At 37.8% G+C, this 16,877-nt stretch overlaps 1 protein-coding gene across 10 annotated transcripts in view; it reads right to left on the bottom strand.

Annotated features, from left to right (window-relative positions):
- Nucleotides 1-1,012: 1,012 nt before the first annotated feature.
- Nucleotides 1,013-16,877, bottom strand: part of CASK (calcium/calmodulin dependent serine protein kinase) — a 185,738-nt gene continuing 169,873 nt past the window's right edge. For 6 of the 10 annotated variants that reach the window (XM_030971396.1, XM_030971427.1, XM_030971445.1 and 3 more), the window contains 6 exons: nt 15,601-15,716; nt 10,729-10,809; nt 10,555-10,635; nt 8,923-9,125; nt 7,045-7,128; nt 1,013-1,453 (listed from right to left, as the gene is read on the bottom strand). In XM_030971396.1, coding sequence (XP_030827256.1) covers nt 1,277-1,453; nt 7,045-7,128; nt 8,923-9,125; nt 10,555-10,635; nt 10,729-10,809; nt 15,601-15,716 — 742 coding nt within the window. In that variant the 3' untranslated portion in view covers nt 1,013-1,276. The remainder of the gene's footprint in view (nt 1,454-7,044; nt 7,129-8,922; nt 9,126-10,554; nt 10,636-10,728; nt 10,810-15,600; nt 15,717-16,877) is intronic. The other 4 variants (XM_030971405.1, XM_030971436.1, XM_030971453.1 and 1 more) reach the window with 1 other exon arrangement.

Raw genomic sequence — 16,877 nt, 5'->3', positions numbered from 1 at the left:
GAAGGACCCAAAAGCATTTAATTGTTGAACACATAAAAGGAAGTATATTTAAAATAAAAAAAAATTGGTCAGACTGTAGAGTCAATTACCATTTTTAAAGGAATTTACAGGGCTGTTGTAGATGAGTCTTTTGGAATAGTCAATTTATCGCAATGTCTAAACTGGTTTCTTCATTGCACAGTATTTTCTTTTAAAATGTGTGCATCTTTAAACAATTACATACATATTAAAAATCAGCATTTCTTTGCTTGAACTTAATTAAAACGTTAATACTCTCAGACAACACAGATCTGAAATGGTGAAACCAGTAATTGCCCCCTCCCACCTTACAACAAATTAAATTGAGACGAAATTACAAACACATTTCACTACATGATTATTATTAATAAAAATCAGTTTTTCTTTTTTTTTTCTTTTTTTTTAGAAAGTTGCCCAAAATGCAAGGGATGTGCATAGGTTTACAACTTAGTCAGAATAATATTTTGCTTTATTCCCTTGGGTACGTGTTCCCATGAACGGAATGTACTTTGCTGTAGATTACAGGTTTTATCAACACAGATACACCAACGGCATGAACGCTTGCGACTGTCCACATGCATTAAGAGTCAAGACCCAATTTCAAATTTCTAAAACTTTTACAGAGTTCTTCAAAGAGACAGTATCACATTATCTGGATGTTACACAAAAAAGTACTTAAAAATACTATCCTAGGAGAGAAAAAAAAAGCATGGAAGAAAAAAAAGGCCTTTAAAATGTATGAATTTGTTTTGTAATCACTAGACTAATTACTTCAAATAAATAAAGGAAAGCAAAGTATTCCAATCCATAAAATCAGACTCTAAAAAGAATGTAGTGTTCCACCCCCAAGTTAAGGTAACAGAATCATATTATTATTACTATTAAAATAGATTATAGAAAGCAGCATCTATTTTGTGCAGTTTTTAGGGGCCCTTGAAATAAAAAGCTATGATTTCCAAAAATATAACATTCCAAAAGACTGAATAGTACATATATTTAAAGATACATTTTATTAAAGTTTAGGAGAAATTATTAAAAAAAAGATACTGTCTCTTTAAATTAGTGTTTCATCTTTTTTCCCCCTCCTCCTATCTATTCGGACATGACAATAATTATATTTTAGGTCACACTACATCTAGGTAGTCTCTAGGGGCCAAGACCTGTTGACACAAGGTCAATAACGAAGAGGTTTTCCATGTATGAGGTGGTTCCCAGTAATGACAGATTTTTTTTCTTTCTCAATTCTCTCATTCCTGGTCTAGTAGACCCAGGAGACTGGGACCCACTGGGAGGCTGTACACACGAGCTCGATGGCTTCCTCCAGGTGCCTGATGGTTTCATCAATCTCATTGTTGATAATTGTTAGGTCAAAGTAGTGTGCATATGTTCTCTGTAAGATCTCGGACTCCTTCTGCAGGCGCTGAAGGGATTCATCCTGTGCGGTGGCCGGGAGAGAAAACGGGAGAAAACAAATGTTGGATTCTTTCGTGCTCTCCCACAACAGCTCCTCAGCTGAGAAGGAAATGGGCAAAAAGGCCTCAGGGAGTTGAGGTGCTTTAGCTCTCCCACCTACAGCTATGGGAATCACATGGGAGAAAGGGCACAGCTCCCTCTGGAAGCTGACACTCAAACAGCACTCGGTTATTGACATACTGGGAGACAAACACAGCTCTAGAGTTAAAAAAGCAAGGTAGAGGATGGAAGCTTGGAAAAGCAGCAATGGAGACCACATGTGAATAAATCAGACCTGGTGCTCAAGTAAGAGCTATTGGGCCTATGTCCCAGTGAGAATGTGAGAGAAATGGGAGGAGGGGGACAGGCTGTCAGGAATCAGCTGTTCCCACTTTTAGTAATGTTTTCTGTTCCACACCAATCCTCTGGGTCTGCTTCCTTTAATGACAATTTACTGATAAGGAAGTTCTCACTCCACATCACTGCTCTGTGGTTTCTGTCTCAGAGCAGGGCATTTCCAGCCCCTCTCAGTGGGAGATCCTGGAGATGAACCAGGCACCCTGGACATGAGACCTTAGCCAGGTCTGCCTGCCTGAGGGAGCTGCATGCAAAACGCTTCTTCCCAGGGCTCTGTAGCAATTTTAAGTTTGAATTCTCTTCCTGCAAATTGCCTTATGAATTAAAAAAAACCAAAAGCCAACAAACCCATTTGCTGTTTTCAGGAACCTTGAAATAGGCACAGGAAAGCAATCAATTCCTGTCCCACAGGTTTGGGGTGGATTTGGTGTAAAGTGACTCCTGCTGCTCTGCAGCATCCATAGGCTGACTCTACTTGATCAATCAGCTGGGATACACTTTGCTAAACAGAGTTTTAGGCTGCAGAAGTACAGACACAGTGCCCACAGCTTTGTCACTAGAAATTACTCTGGAAACAGATTTTTATCCAGCTGTTAAGATGACCCCCACCTTTATTTTTTTCTGTTTCAGTTTCCCAAGTATTTGTAATTACAGTGGCAAGCAGCTGTGGAACAAGAGCTTTCAGGTCCCCTCAAGGAAACAACCTGCTCTGAGACAGTTCTCCTTCCCTGCAGCAATGAAACCAGCCACTTCTGGAGGAGAAGTTCTCTGCCAGAGTTACAGTTCTGCTTCTCTCCTGAAGCTGCAGCCTCAGATGGGGAGGGGGCTGTGTGGTGTGCTTGTCTTCACTTGAAAATTATTACAAATTTCCTTCCAAGTCAGGCAAACACTCCTCACATGCATTTCTGTACAAGGGATGTTCCCTGTATGGGCCATTATGCAGCACCAGCAACTCCTGGAACTTCTGTAGAAAATTCTAGTGTGTCTAAATTTAATTTATGCTATTAAAATAGAGAATAATGTGGATCAACACTAGTATTAAATATTTTTGTGGATTATTTCATATGGCCCAGTGTCTTTAAGCCAAACCCCTAGTTAGGTGAACTTCCAACTTCTCAGAGAGTCCAAAAGAGACATCGATATGTACCAGCTGAGCATCAAACCTTTCCTGCTTAAATTAACCTACAAAGGAAGGTCAGTAACTTGTCATGCAGACTATTTTCAATGCTTTAAATATATCTAGCTAAGATTAATTTTGTATTTATAGTCTGTCTTGTCCAAATCATAGTGCACCTTGAAAAGAGTTTTGATCCCATGACACAGGGCTAACAGTACCTGAAAAGCCCCCGGAAGCCTCAGAACTTTTAAGTTCTTAAGCAGATTTTTAATTATTATTCATATTTCCCATCAATGTTACTTTTACCTTCAGATATGGACTTTTCTCACTACAGCATATATCCTATTGTGAGTGACAAAGAAAATCTGAAAATCTTACAGCTCTCTCATATTAAAAAAAGTGAACTGGTAAACTTTACATTGCACACACAGTTCCACAAAGCTAAGTCTTTCATAAATTCATTAAATTTCAGGATTTTTCTGACTTAGCTTCCCCTAGATCCAACTTTACTGGGATCAAAGTGGTCTTTATTTTGGAATATCTAAATTTCCCAGCCTGCTGGAAATATAAATCATTGCTTCTTTCATATACTTTAATGGGCAGTAGTAAGTTTGGGGTAAGCCATTACAATAAGTTTCAAATAGGTTCAAACTTTCCTAAGCTCAGCAAAAGGAAAGAGATCAAAGCTCTTGATTTTTGTTTCATTTTGGGACTAACTTTCACCTGTGCTTGTGATAGAGTATCTGTACATGTCAGACTTGGCTGTTTTCTCTGAGTCTGCAAGACTTAAATACCAAAATTCATCTTTGAAGCTAGCTGTAATCAAAGAATTTGCTGTAGTAAGTTCCTCTCAATTTCTCTAAAATGTCTTAATTAAATTTTGCATACTGAACATCCCAGCTTATGTTCCAAGAAGGAAATTCTTCAGCAGTTGTGCTCTCAATAGTGTCAAGAAAGAAGATATTTATCAAAATGTTCAGTGAGCTGCAGACAAATGAATGGCCACAACTTCAGAAATTAACATTTGGGAGCACAACATCTGCATTTCCTTCTTCCCTCAGCTCTTGTGCAACAGGAATTTTATGTGGGTCTAGTTGCAGTGTGTCCATTACTGGATCAGACTTCTTCTTCCTAATTCAATTCACTTTCATAATCTCTCCTTTTCCACCACAGCTGAAAGGAGTTAAACATGGCTTTGTCCATGAAATACTCATGTACATAAAGGCCACCAGTGGCACCTTCACTCTCTGAGGGCTGGGTTTTTTTGGCCTGAAAGTCCATAGAACAACAGCTGCCACTTGTGGCAATCAAAGCCCAGCCCAAAAAATTACTAATATTCCCTTCTAAGGCTGTGGACAATGTGTAAACACCATCAGGCCTTTGCCAGATTTGCTTCAATAGAAAGAAATTCACAATTTAAACAGCTGGTGGGCTCCACACTTCCTAAGAAAAATTCCTTTTATTCTTTGGCTGTAGGAAGGGAGGAAGCACAGCTAAAAGTCTGAAGAATTTGGCTCAATCAGGTTTACATCAAACAAATGGAGCCTGTGATCTCTTTGCTGCTGTCGGGGCAAAGGAGGTAAGAACAGCTGGAGAAAAAAGGAACCACCCCAAGGTTTTCTGATGCACTCTCTCCTCTGTTTTACCACAACAACCATCAGATTTAAGCTTCTTCTGGGAAGATTCCCTGTATAATTTACATTGGTCTTGTGCTTTGCAGTTCTGCTCAGGGTGCATTGCTACATCCACTGGAAAGGAAATATTTTGTCTCCTGACTCTTGATGCGTGGGCCTCAATTACTGAAACATTTTGTGTGGTCTTTGACAGGATAAAGTGTCTCAAGAGAGACACTGTTAGATTAAGCCTCTGCACTGGTTTTACCACAAAGTTCAGATATACATCTGGAAGAGGAGAATTTTTACTCCATAGCCTCTCTTTTTGCTAGCAGATAATTCTAGTGCAGATATCAAAGTCATTATTATATTAAATTTTGACTCCAATGGCAAAAGTAATGTTGAATGGGAACAAGCATGTCTACATTCTAGAACTACTGCAATAACCAGGACTACCTTGTGAGCCCCTAGCTGGTACTTACAGGCAGTTTTCTGCACCATTTTGGCAGCTATGTACAATTAGTACGAATGCAGGAAAATGAAAAGAAAAGCAAAGATGAATTTTAAGAAAACATGGGGAGGGGAAAAAAGGACAGTTATTACAGAAGTGTTCTCAAAAAGTGCAAGTAAAATAAAACAAGGCAGGGCAAGAGGATCAACAGAAAGGGACACTCATTATGCAAATGAACCTTTCAAAAAGGAAGCATGAATGGGAAATAGGAAACACACACTCCTCACCCTTGTTTGCTGCCCTACACACAGACACACTGCTTATCTGCCCAGAAAACCTTGGAAAATAGAATCCTGTATTTGGGTAAGGGCTGTTGCTATTACCATTGCCTGCCCCTCCCTTTCCTTAGCTTTAATTGATTAATAAATTAGCATATTTTTTAAGTGTGGCCTTGGCTTAGCAATTCATGTGCCTGTGGGCACAGAGACTTTTGTCACAGGAGCTTATAACAGGTTTTACAGCACAAACACAATATTTTACTTCTACTAGCATGAAGTACTTCCCCACCACTACTATAAAAGTCACATTTCTGTTCTCTTCCCAGTGTATGAGGGAAAATGTCTTCTCCCTCACATGAACTGTCCCAAGTATCTCTGTATTACATCCTAACTGGAAGATTAAAATTTAAGTACCACTGGCAAATGAGTGAGGCCAAGGAAAGACTATCTGGGAGCTGAGGCAGGTATGGAGGCAACAAGCCTGAGCATTTGTGTTTTTTACAGGGTACTGGATGCAATGCTATTTGTTTACACAAAGGAAAATTCAGTGTAGATGACAAAATTCTAGTATTTTATCCAGCTTGTACTGATTCACAGCATCACACCAGCAGTTACATGAAGTGTCACTTCACTAACATGGCAAGCTGTGCTGTGCTGCGAGATCTTTGTTTTTACACTCTTGGGTTGTACCATTAGGGTGGGGGTCCCTAGGACACAGTGAAATGACATAATGCTGTGAAAGTGAACAGAGCCATCTTCCCCCTCCTGTCCCTCTTTCACTGCTTGTTCTAGCACTGGTGCTTAAAAATTAACAAAACTCCAACTTAGAGCTGAAGTAGCTCACTAAAGCATCACAGTGAACTAGCAGAATGCCTCAGCTGTCAGTAAAATTCCAGCTTGAGGCCAAAATTTTTCACTTTCCACTTTTGGTTTGAATAATCATGCAGGTTATTTGCATTTAAATGTGCAAGTCTGGCTCCTTCCTTTCCTGCAAGCCTCTGCAGTGATGTCACAGCTTCATGTTTGTGATATTGTAATTTCTATAGAAACCTGCTGTAGTGACATGGCTTCTGACTTTGTGTTTTGATGATCAAGGAGACATCTAGGATATATGGAACAGATTCATGATCAAATCCAAAAGATTAAATACTTTAATATCATGGTTTAAGGAAGGTGTTTGTGAAAATGGAGTTTGTGTTAGTGTCAGCTAAATCCAGAATTGCTTGGTATCCTTGAAATCAGCAGCAAGAGCAGAAACCCTATTAAAACTAAGTAGGAAATGGATGATGTGGACCTCCATGAATATTTAGCATCACTCCTGAGGTCAAAGAGTCCAGTTCTCAGAGGACAGCTGTCAAAATGAACAAGCCTATTTCTGATACTTATTTGCTGCGCAGGGAAAATGCTAAAGCTAAAGGTGGGATCAGTGCTGGCATTGCAACTGACAATTGAGTAATTTGTGCCAATGATTTGGAAATGGATCTTTGAGCTGGAGCAGGGAATGAAATATAAGAAATGTACTTCTAAGAATATGTACTTTTAGCATACAGCACTGGATCCTTCCTCTTGAAGTCCACATTTTGAATTATTGGTTCATAAACAATAAATGTATGTCAATCAGCTTAATAAAGCTGTTATTCAATTATTTTTCTGCTTCTTCATTTACAGACAAGGAAACAATTGAGAGTCTGATTTGCACATTTGAACCTCATCCTTAATTCTGTCTCTGCCAGGAAATCAGATTGCAACGTGCCATACCTCATTAATGCCTGGGGTAATCGTAGGTGCAGCAATAAAAACAACAAAAGGAGCAAACTCTGCAGTTCTCAGGACCTTCAATGCCTAGGGGAAAAAAAATCAGATACTTTAGAGGAAATTTCCAACAATCAATGTGAAGTAAGTTTAGTCACACAAGCAAAAGAGACAAATTCATGATCTACCAATGCTGGATTTGTTTTAACTGAATTGGAGTCAAGACCTTAGTAATACAGACACCTAACTTTTTCTATTATTTTATATTTTTGGTGGTCAAGACATGCACCTATCCTTAAATAAAGTGAGTTTATGAGTCAGTAAAAGCTTTAGCATTTTCAGAGTGCCCCTCCCCATACACTCTCAAAGAATGTGGGATTCTGTTTACATTTAAATTGACTGATGAAATACCATGTAAAAAAATTCAGTTATGCCATAAATAAGGAAAATAGCCATCTGTATTTTAGAATATTGATTAGAGTATGAATTTTATTATAAAACTATTATTTTTTTAATGAAAATGTGATGTGAGCAGTTTGAAGTATCTAAAAATTGAGCATAGCACTAAATGGAATAAATACAGCTCCAATCTCCTGAACCAAATCTGTGCAAAAGAGAAAAGTTCTCTTTAAAGAGTTGCCTTAATGAACTGAGTGACACAGAGCTGCCATGTGTGACACTCTGTCACAGACCTGGGCTGGACTGAAGTGCAGGACAGTGGGTTAAACACCTCAGCTGAACCCAAAGGGATGGACAAGATTAAGTCAGACTGCTAAAGGTCACTCTGGGTTTGCTCTTTTGATTTTTTGTCTTCTCCAGAGCTTTTTCTTTTTAAAGAAATCAACAAAACAAAATCCCCATAATCCACCCTCTGCTTGAGCTAAAAGGTTTTCATCTCTGCTACCACCAACAGGAATCACCTCTGCCAGCCTGCTCCAAACAAGAGACAAACCCCATAAGTGAAATGCAAGAAAATCCATAAGAGTGCCCAAGGGAGAACAGGCAAGGGGTGTAAGAGAACCAGGAATAAATCCACAAACAGGTTGGCCTCAGTGAGCTGAGATGGATGAATGAGGAAGCTGGTTAGCAAAGTGGCTTGCTGGACATGAGCTGGAGGAAATGTGGCAAAGGCAGCTGTTACCAAATGTAAATATATTCCAACAAAGATTAAAATCTCTTCTGAGAATTGTACAGCTCTTGAATTATGCATATTGAAAAAGTTTATCAAGAGAGTTTGCTGTTAACAGCGGCTCCATTTGAACTCATTATAAATGCTGCTCTCCCTGAATGCTGTTAAATGTGGGATTTTATTTCTAAGAACACCACCACACCATCATACTCTGAACTCTCTTAAATAATTTCAGTCAGGTATCTTATTTCTGTTGTGAAATTCTTAGAAAAATTTGAACTTCCTAAATCCATTCACAAAGAAGAAATAAGTCAGCAAATTTAAGTAGATAACCCTGGTCACAATTTTGTCCTTCCTCCCATTTCCTTCCATCTGCTAGAATAATATGAACATCACAATTGTCTATATTCATGTTGTTTCATTTAATAAAACATATAAACAGATCCCTGTGAATTGAAAGTAATGACTACACAGATGTTTCAAAGGAAATGTACCAGAATTTTCAACAGATTTGCTACAATGAATAAATAAACTATTAGGGTTTCTTGAGAGCCTGATTTTTCTTTCTCCTCTGTGTTCTTCTAACCATATGATTACCAGAATTCAACAGATTGATATCCTGGTGGTTCAAGGACTTTTGTTTCACATCACTTTATGCAGCACTTACCTAGTGTGCAATCAATAAAAACATTTCAATGAAACAAGGTTGAAGGATTTGTGATGAGTCCCATTTTTATACACGTCTAACTAGTTACCTGAGGTTCTACATCAAGTATTGCAATTAGTCCCTGCTCATGGATCTTTCGTATTGTTTCCAGTTTTGTCCCATACATTGCATCCTCATGGCTGCCATATTCCAAATATTCATTGTTTGATATATCCTGCATCATTTGGTCATGTGATACAAAGTAGTAATTTTTGCCATTTTCTTCATCTTTCTTTGGAGGTCTGGTTGTGTCTGAAAATATAAAATATTTTAGTATAGAAGCAATATTAAGGTTATATGTGGCTTCTTTTTTCTGTTTGTTTATCAATACTTATTCACTGAATGATAACCTGTCAGATCACACACAGAGCAATGAAGTATGAGGCAGTCAGAATGACAGGCACTGGGAAAAGCAGGAGTTTGAGGGACATGTGTTGGAAAAGGCAGCAGAAGAGTCCCCAGGGTCTACTGAACCTAAGATACTCATATTTCTCCTAAATCCCCTTCTGTCACAAAAACATTTCTGCTTTCTCCTTTTTAAAAATTTTTATGAGGTTCTTATGAGTGTGAAAAGCATAAATCTAAAAAACTGTTAAAAAACCTGATTACCTGTGGTCAAGAGAGGTAAAAGGTACTTAGGAATAACTACTTCTTGAATATTGCTTCTACAGACTTATGTAAAATGGAGACTTATGTGGTAAGAGAAGTATGGTCTACTAATCTTTACAACTAACTGCCATTGTGCCTGACCTGATATTTTTGATCTGGTTTTCAGTATGCAGGTAATTCCTTCATAAAGCATTCTTCTAAACTCCTCACCCAATTTAAGGCCCATCTCAAAAGCCACCTACTACACCATGGTTTTGTAAAGGAGTGCAGAAAATGCATCTTTTTATATTATAAAATCAGTGAAACAATTTCAGGGCAGGAACCACAGAGCAGGAATCTAATCCAGGCAACCTAAGGCATGCTCACCATGGTATAGGTGAGTCCATTTTAAAAGCATCTGCAGATAAAATCACTACTTTCTGTGAAGAAAATTAAATGAGTGTCACTTGTGAGCCATGTATGGCATTTCTGAGGTCAGTCTGAAATAGAGTGGACAGGTAGGGGCTGGATGCTCTTGTTTTGGCGTGCTCAGCTTGGGGAAAAAGGACGCATCTCCAAGAGACCACGTAATGGGATCTGCAGTTCCTGCAGGGAATTCATAGAGAAAACACCTCTGTGGTTTTCATAACAACCCACTGGCAAGCAGTGAAATAATTGTGTTTTCTGGAAACCTGAAACTATTTTAGTGCAATACCAGTCCTTAAGATATGGCTGTGTGAAGTAATTAAAACACTACAGAGTCCCCCTAAATTCAGCTCATATTTCTTCTCATGAGAATTATACACAGTTAAAAATGGGAAAACTTTTATCCTTCATTCTAAATTAACAAACATTTGGGTAGAGAGAAGTAGGTCTAACAAGAAGTTTTATGAATAGTAACGAACATTTGATGCAAAAATGGTGTTTTCACCCTGCCCTTTGCAAAAGCAAAAGAACCAGCCCCAGTCCTACACAGATCCCACCTTCAAGGCAGGATTTGTCTCAGCTGAGCTGAACACAGGCAGTAGAAGCAGGAGGGTGTTGCCAAGGAGGACACAAACAATTCTGCAGCACATTGAGCCCTGCTACTTACGAGGAATGGGGTAAGCAAATCTGTCTGGGTGTTTTGTGATGAGCGTATTTTTTATGTGTCTTCTTCCCACACCGTGGGCACCTGAGCCACAACACAAAAAAATCATTTAGAAATATTCCACCAGAAGGGCTTCAAAGCTATGATGCTATGTTCAGAAAAGTAACTGAAAATTACCTAGTAGGACTAGTGTTTTCCTTTTGAATGCTGGCAGCTTTACTACTTCTTCATATGTGACGAGATCTAATTGATCAAACACTAAAACACAAAAGAAAGCCCCAAAGGATAAGAAAAAAAAGGCATATGAAGGGTGACAACTAATTCTGCTACAAATTATAGTTTTATCAAGATTAAAATTTATAATACAAAGTAACATGTTATGGAAAATAGAACCATTCATTCCTTATGCAATTTTAACAAGTGTTCATTTAGGAAACTGTTAAGAGCAGTAACAAAGCTACTGAGATGCTCAGCAAAGTTTGCATGTCCTTTCATGCAGTGTTCAGCAGACCACAAAAATCAGCTAGAACAGCATGCCATTCACGTTTGCATTCCTGAGAAATAGCAATACTAAAGAAAAATTTGTGGACAGCGACCAACATGAATACAATATGAGAACATCTATTTACACTGAAGATAGGGATACTTTCATCATAATGTTTTAACAAGATCTATGAGAAATGCACAGTGTTAATACTTTGTGGTATTTATTCTTTCAAACCACACCACTTACTTGTAATTAGAGTTCTCTTTAAACACACGTGCTAATTAAACTGACATGCTTTTAAAACTTGTGACAGAATGAAGAATTCTAATGAAAAGTGATGGCATTACAGAAAAGAACCTCCACCATATTTAGGGAAAAATTGTAAAAGTATTATTTCAGATATCATTTCAACTGCAGTTGAAATTGGATGAATTCCAGCATGCCTATCAATCTGTTGTCAATTGCCAGGGAATAAATATAGTGATTGACAAATCAAGTTTTGTTCATTAATAACAGCTTATTCCTCCTGTGCCCAGCAACACATCATCTCTGGTAACTCCTGCTGAATTCTAATGACAGAAGCAGGCAAGAGGCAGTTATTTATATTTGTAAAGATTGCAGCAACCAGCAATTGTGGAGCTGAATAACAAACAAGAGTTTTCAGTTCTGTATTTCTGCATGCTATGAAAAGGAGTCAGGAGAGACTCCATCCAAACTATGGAATCTCCCTCTGAGCGTTTCCAAGGCTTAAGTGTTGTATCCACCTCAGCCATATCCAATCCATCTTTTAGGATGAGTGTGGGTATCTCTCAGTTTTTCAATTTGATGGCAGTCTTTTCACCTGAGAAAGTCCAATGGCTTCAATTTGGTGAAGCTACAAATCAGCCAATTGACACACCCAAGTCTTTAAAGCCTTGAAAAGATACAGATATGAAAACTTCCTGGTCCATTTGAAGCATTTTGAATTTCATCCTAAAGGAGAATCTCTTTCAACCTTTCCCCAAATACTACAAGCAAGAATTTAGTAATATTTTTCTTTCATTCCACAATGGAATTATTACTCTTGTCCTTTTTGCAACTTCACATTATTTAAACAAATCAATAATTCATTTCATAATAACGATCTACAACACACTAAACAGCTTTACCATGCTAACCACCTAAGCCTGCAAGTGTCTTTTTCCATTGAAAAATAATAATTAAAAAAGAAATCAATCCTTCATTTTCTTCTTGAACAAAACCACGTTATGTTAGATACAAACAACAGGAACAAACACCAGAAATGACACATATTAACGCCTTCATCACAAAGTAGTAGCATGGAGAAAATGTGTCTCAGTCTACATGGATTTAACTAATGATTGTGGGGTTCTCAGATGCAAAAGAAAAAGGATTCATTTCTTAATATACAAAGATAGGAGGAATACAGGGCACACTTAAAGACTGAACTTCAATGCTTCTGTGTTACTAGCTGATAAAAGAAAAGGAGTTCTTGAAAGGAAACAGTAAGAAGCAAATAAAGAGGCATTGTCACTTGACAGGTTACTTACATGCACAGAGGCCATTGGGAGTAAGACAGCATGAAAAATGTACAGGGGTCATTGAGATATGGCTTGTAATATATTAGTAAAATAAAAAGTATATGCACAAAATAAACTTTACCATGCAATAGTCTAAACACAAGGCAAATAAATCACATTAAGAAATGATAAACATATTTTATAAAAGCTTGGCAATTTTCTACATTATGCATAATATGGAGCATAGTTCTGGTATGTTCTTCTCTTTTCTGAAGCCCTGCAATAACTTTTCAGCAAAATAAATGAAAAATGTATCTGGATATCACTGCAGCGTATCTCTAGAGCATTTATAAAAATGTCAGTGAATCTAATAATGGAAAAGATATTTCATTTTTCTGGGGGCTTTGGCTTAAAACTGACTTTATACTGATAAAACATATGATCATGAAATTGTCCAATACTCTAATATGAAGCATAAAGGCAAGAACAACAGGATTACATTTTTCTTGCAAAGGAGAATGTATTTGCTTCTAATTCTAAAAAGTAACTGAAATAATCTCCTGTTTACTTCATAAACTATGTCTGATTTGCAGAATAATCTCATTTCTACTTCCAGTAATATCCCAATATACCACACCAACTCTCAAATCATCAGCTGGTCAACAAATCTGAGTTGACTATGAATTATTTTACTGGGTCATTTCTCAGCACCCCAGACTAGTCTCACCCCTAAGAGAAAAATAACACACAAGTCCAAATAGATTACACACTGCTGATCAATTTATTTAATTTTATACTCGGATAAAAGAGAAATAAATTCTACTTTCCTGTAAGAGCAACATTTTGACAATGATTATACTTGTTTTGGATCCAGGAGAAGAAAAGATCTGGTTTTTATTCTGAAACAGAAGCACTGAAAGGTTGCAAGGGCCAGTGCTGCCATATTTCTGACCAGCAATCCTGGATGTGACAGAGCACTTCAGAGAATGTGAATTCAGAGCCACCTCAGATAAACCTGAACTCACCTGAGCACCAAAGCAATTAATAATATTCATATATTGAATATTCTATATTTGGTGTCATTCCCTGGAATATTAATGGCATTACTTTCAGTACCTCAGGGACACTAATATCAATAACATTTCTACAAGATATCTTGATTTCAATCTGTGCTTACATTAACCTTTTGACTTAGGGGAAAGGAGAAGCTGTATTCTAAAGGGAACAGTTTCTTTTATGGTCATTATCATAATTTTTAATGTTGGTATTTCTAATTCTTGGCAAACACCTGCTCTGATATAAAGCAAATAAAGGTATAACACTGCTGGTGAAGGCAGGTGAACTGTGTGAATCAAAGTGCCATCAACCTACCCCAAAATGTCCCCTAAGTCAAGACTGCAAAGTCCACATTCCTTTCAGGAATTTAACTGATAAAAAATCTCTGAGCTAGGTCTGCTCCTACAGTGCTGCCTGCTCCTCCTCCTACCCTGGCTGTCCTTCCCTTAGCTCAATCCCTTGTAGCAGCCCCTGCTTACCCACAAGACATTTTCAGTTCTGTATTTGCACTGAGAGATGCATTAAGAAATGTACCTGCCCTAAAGAAATAAAATCCCTGTTTTTTTAGGTTGTTCTTGATCCATTTCACAGCATGGCCACAAGTGAAGGGAGGAGCAAGGCTGCGGGAATGTGTGCTGGGAGCAGATGATACCAGTACTGGGAAAGGCTTTGGCTCATAAAATCCAGTTTACTCTCAACAGCTTTTGTTGCAATTATTAAAATGTGGTTGAGTGCTACTGCAGTGAGGGGGAAACATTAGAACAAGCAGGGTGTTACAGCAGCAAAAGGAAGGAACCTGCTTAAAGCTTTCAATCTCTGCTTGTGAGAGCTTTCAGAGTAACAAATAGTTTCATATTCACCTGTGAACATCTTAAATGCAACAGTGAATATAAAGAGTATAAACAACAATTACTGTCTTAGAATTTAGGCTTTCTTAGAATTTACTGTCAAATTACTTTTAAGGAAACACATATTCTGTAATAGTGACACATTATGAGCTCTGATCCTGCATACATTGTGCATGTAAAGAGAAATACCTGAAAATTATGGATTTATATTGTTTAATCAGTGTGCTCAAGAATGCAACTGAAATAAAACCCCTAGAAATGAATGTAATATAGAATACTTTCATTACAGTGCTTGGACAGGTATCTATTCTGATTCTAATAAAAATCTCTGCAAGTCTCTCAGGAGACCACAACAACATAAGCATCACAGAATGTGCTACCAAAGCAGGAGCAACAGAAAAGTGTTGAAAAGCAGTTTCAGCACATTAAGTATTTTATATTAAAAGAAGAAAATAAGCAAATTCAGCTCATAAATGACAGGGTCTGTCTTCTTTACTACTAAAACTAATGAATTTTGCTTGACAAAGATCTCTTACTCTACACTTTTAAAATTTTCTAAAACAATTCATTTTTTCAGCACTCTAAACAGAAGCCCAAACTCAGGATTCAGGCAGAAATCACTGCAAGGAGGATAAACCTCCACAGCTGGTTCTATCTGGTAGCTGTAAATAACACACTGACTGTGCAATGACTCTTATTCCACTTCCAGCTGTGCCACTTCAACAAAAATGCTCTTTCATGATGTTCTCACATATGTAATCTGTAACTATAAATACATATTTACAAGGATGCTACAGAACAGTCTGTTGTAGAGCACAGTACAGTTATATAGGTTGCAAAAATCATATCCTGTTTGTTTCTAATGCTGCTTTACACATAAACCCCCAAACACTCTAAGCCTCTATCAGGACATACTATGATGCACTGCTTTTGTGGCAGCTTGCCCTCTCCACTGACTAAGCTCCATGCTTAAATAGCAAAGAACAAGCAGAGTAATGTTGGCATAATTAGAATTTTACTTATATTTTCTTAAGTAACTCATTAGGTTTATACAATACTGCCAGCTGAACAATTAATGGCAACGCTTAAACTCCAAAAAATGTAACCTGTTACAGATACCTGCATTTTCTGTTCATACCTGCATTGTGCTTTGCCAAATATTTGTCTTTGTACTGCTTTTTTTTCTTTCCAAACCAAGTACAGCTGGCCTGTTGCTCCTGTTTGGTCTTCTCCATGGCAATACAAGCAACTCGCCTGACATAAGGAGGAGAAAAAAACATTTTCTGTTGTAATCAAGGATCTTTAAAAAGCTGCACAGAATGAACTAGAAAAGCAAGACTTTTTTATAGAACATGAGTACAGTAAAACTTTTAAAAACTTTTTTTTATGACTTTAAAGAACATATATACAGGGGTATTATGTAAGAATATTTTCTTAGAGGTAGGTGATGGAAGCTCACAGATGAAGTGAGCATGGGAGGAAGGGCAGCTCCTGGAATGAATCCAGACCACTCTGCAGCAGATCAGAAGGGAAGAGCACAAGGTCTGGAATGACCACCATGGTCCAAATTCCTGCAGAGCAAGTGGTGCTGTGCTGGGGCACTGTGAGGAATTGATCTCTAGGGTGGAGCACTGCAAGGGACCCTGCTGCAATGTGGACTGTGCCTCCCTTACACAGGGCTGGCACAGAGCTCAGGACACGGAACTAAAGGTCTTGTCTGCCTCTTGTCTGTCCCTCTTCTGCCAAAATCTCCCTTATCCAGCACAGGAGCAGTGCACAACTCCAGCTCTTTTACATGGCAAATCCTGTATGAAGTATTTTGTGTTAAATTATCTGAACTTTACTGAGTTATGGCCACGCCTTCCAAGGCCCAGGACTTGTTTGCCACAATTTGTGCTGATACATTTAAAATTTTTTACCAACAGCTCCTGCAAGAGGTTGTTTAAAGGCTCTGCATTGTTCAGTGCCACTGTTGTTCATTGAACCTGCCACTGGCACTGTGATTTTGTTCTGCTTTTTGACATTCATATGAAAAATGAAAAGGAAAGAAAACCCTAAAACTCCCTCAATGACCTTTTTGCTTGACAACTTGCTAAAACCCTATTCCTGCAGCACTTGCATGTAAACAGTACTAATGAAATCCCTGATTAGAAGCTGAAAGAGAAACTAATTTGACCCTCTTATATAACCAATTTGTGTGTAGCCATCTTAAACTCTAATTTCCTACAGTATACTAGAAAGCACAATGTTTATTAACACAGGAATTCATTTTTTAAAATGTAATCACACATATGAAATTGCAGGTAACCCTTACTGCTATGCATACATGAGAAAAAATTAATACCACACAAATTGAATGAATATATAGACTTAGAGGGAAAAAAAGGAAGAAAAAGAGAAAATAATTCAAAGGCT

This window comes from Camarhynchus parvulus, chromosome 1, assembly GCF_901933205.1.
Source record: "Camarhynchus parvulus chromosome 1, STF_HiC, whole genome shotgun sequence".
NCBI classification, from domain to species: Eukaryota; Metazoa; Chordata; class Aves; order Passeriformes; family Thraupidae; genus Camarhynchus; species Camarhynchus parvulus.
The sequence above is the reverse complement of the archived record's forward strand: the minus strand, read 5'-3'. Positions and strand labels throughout refer to the sequence as shown.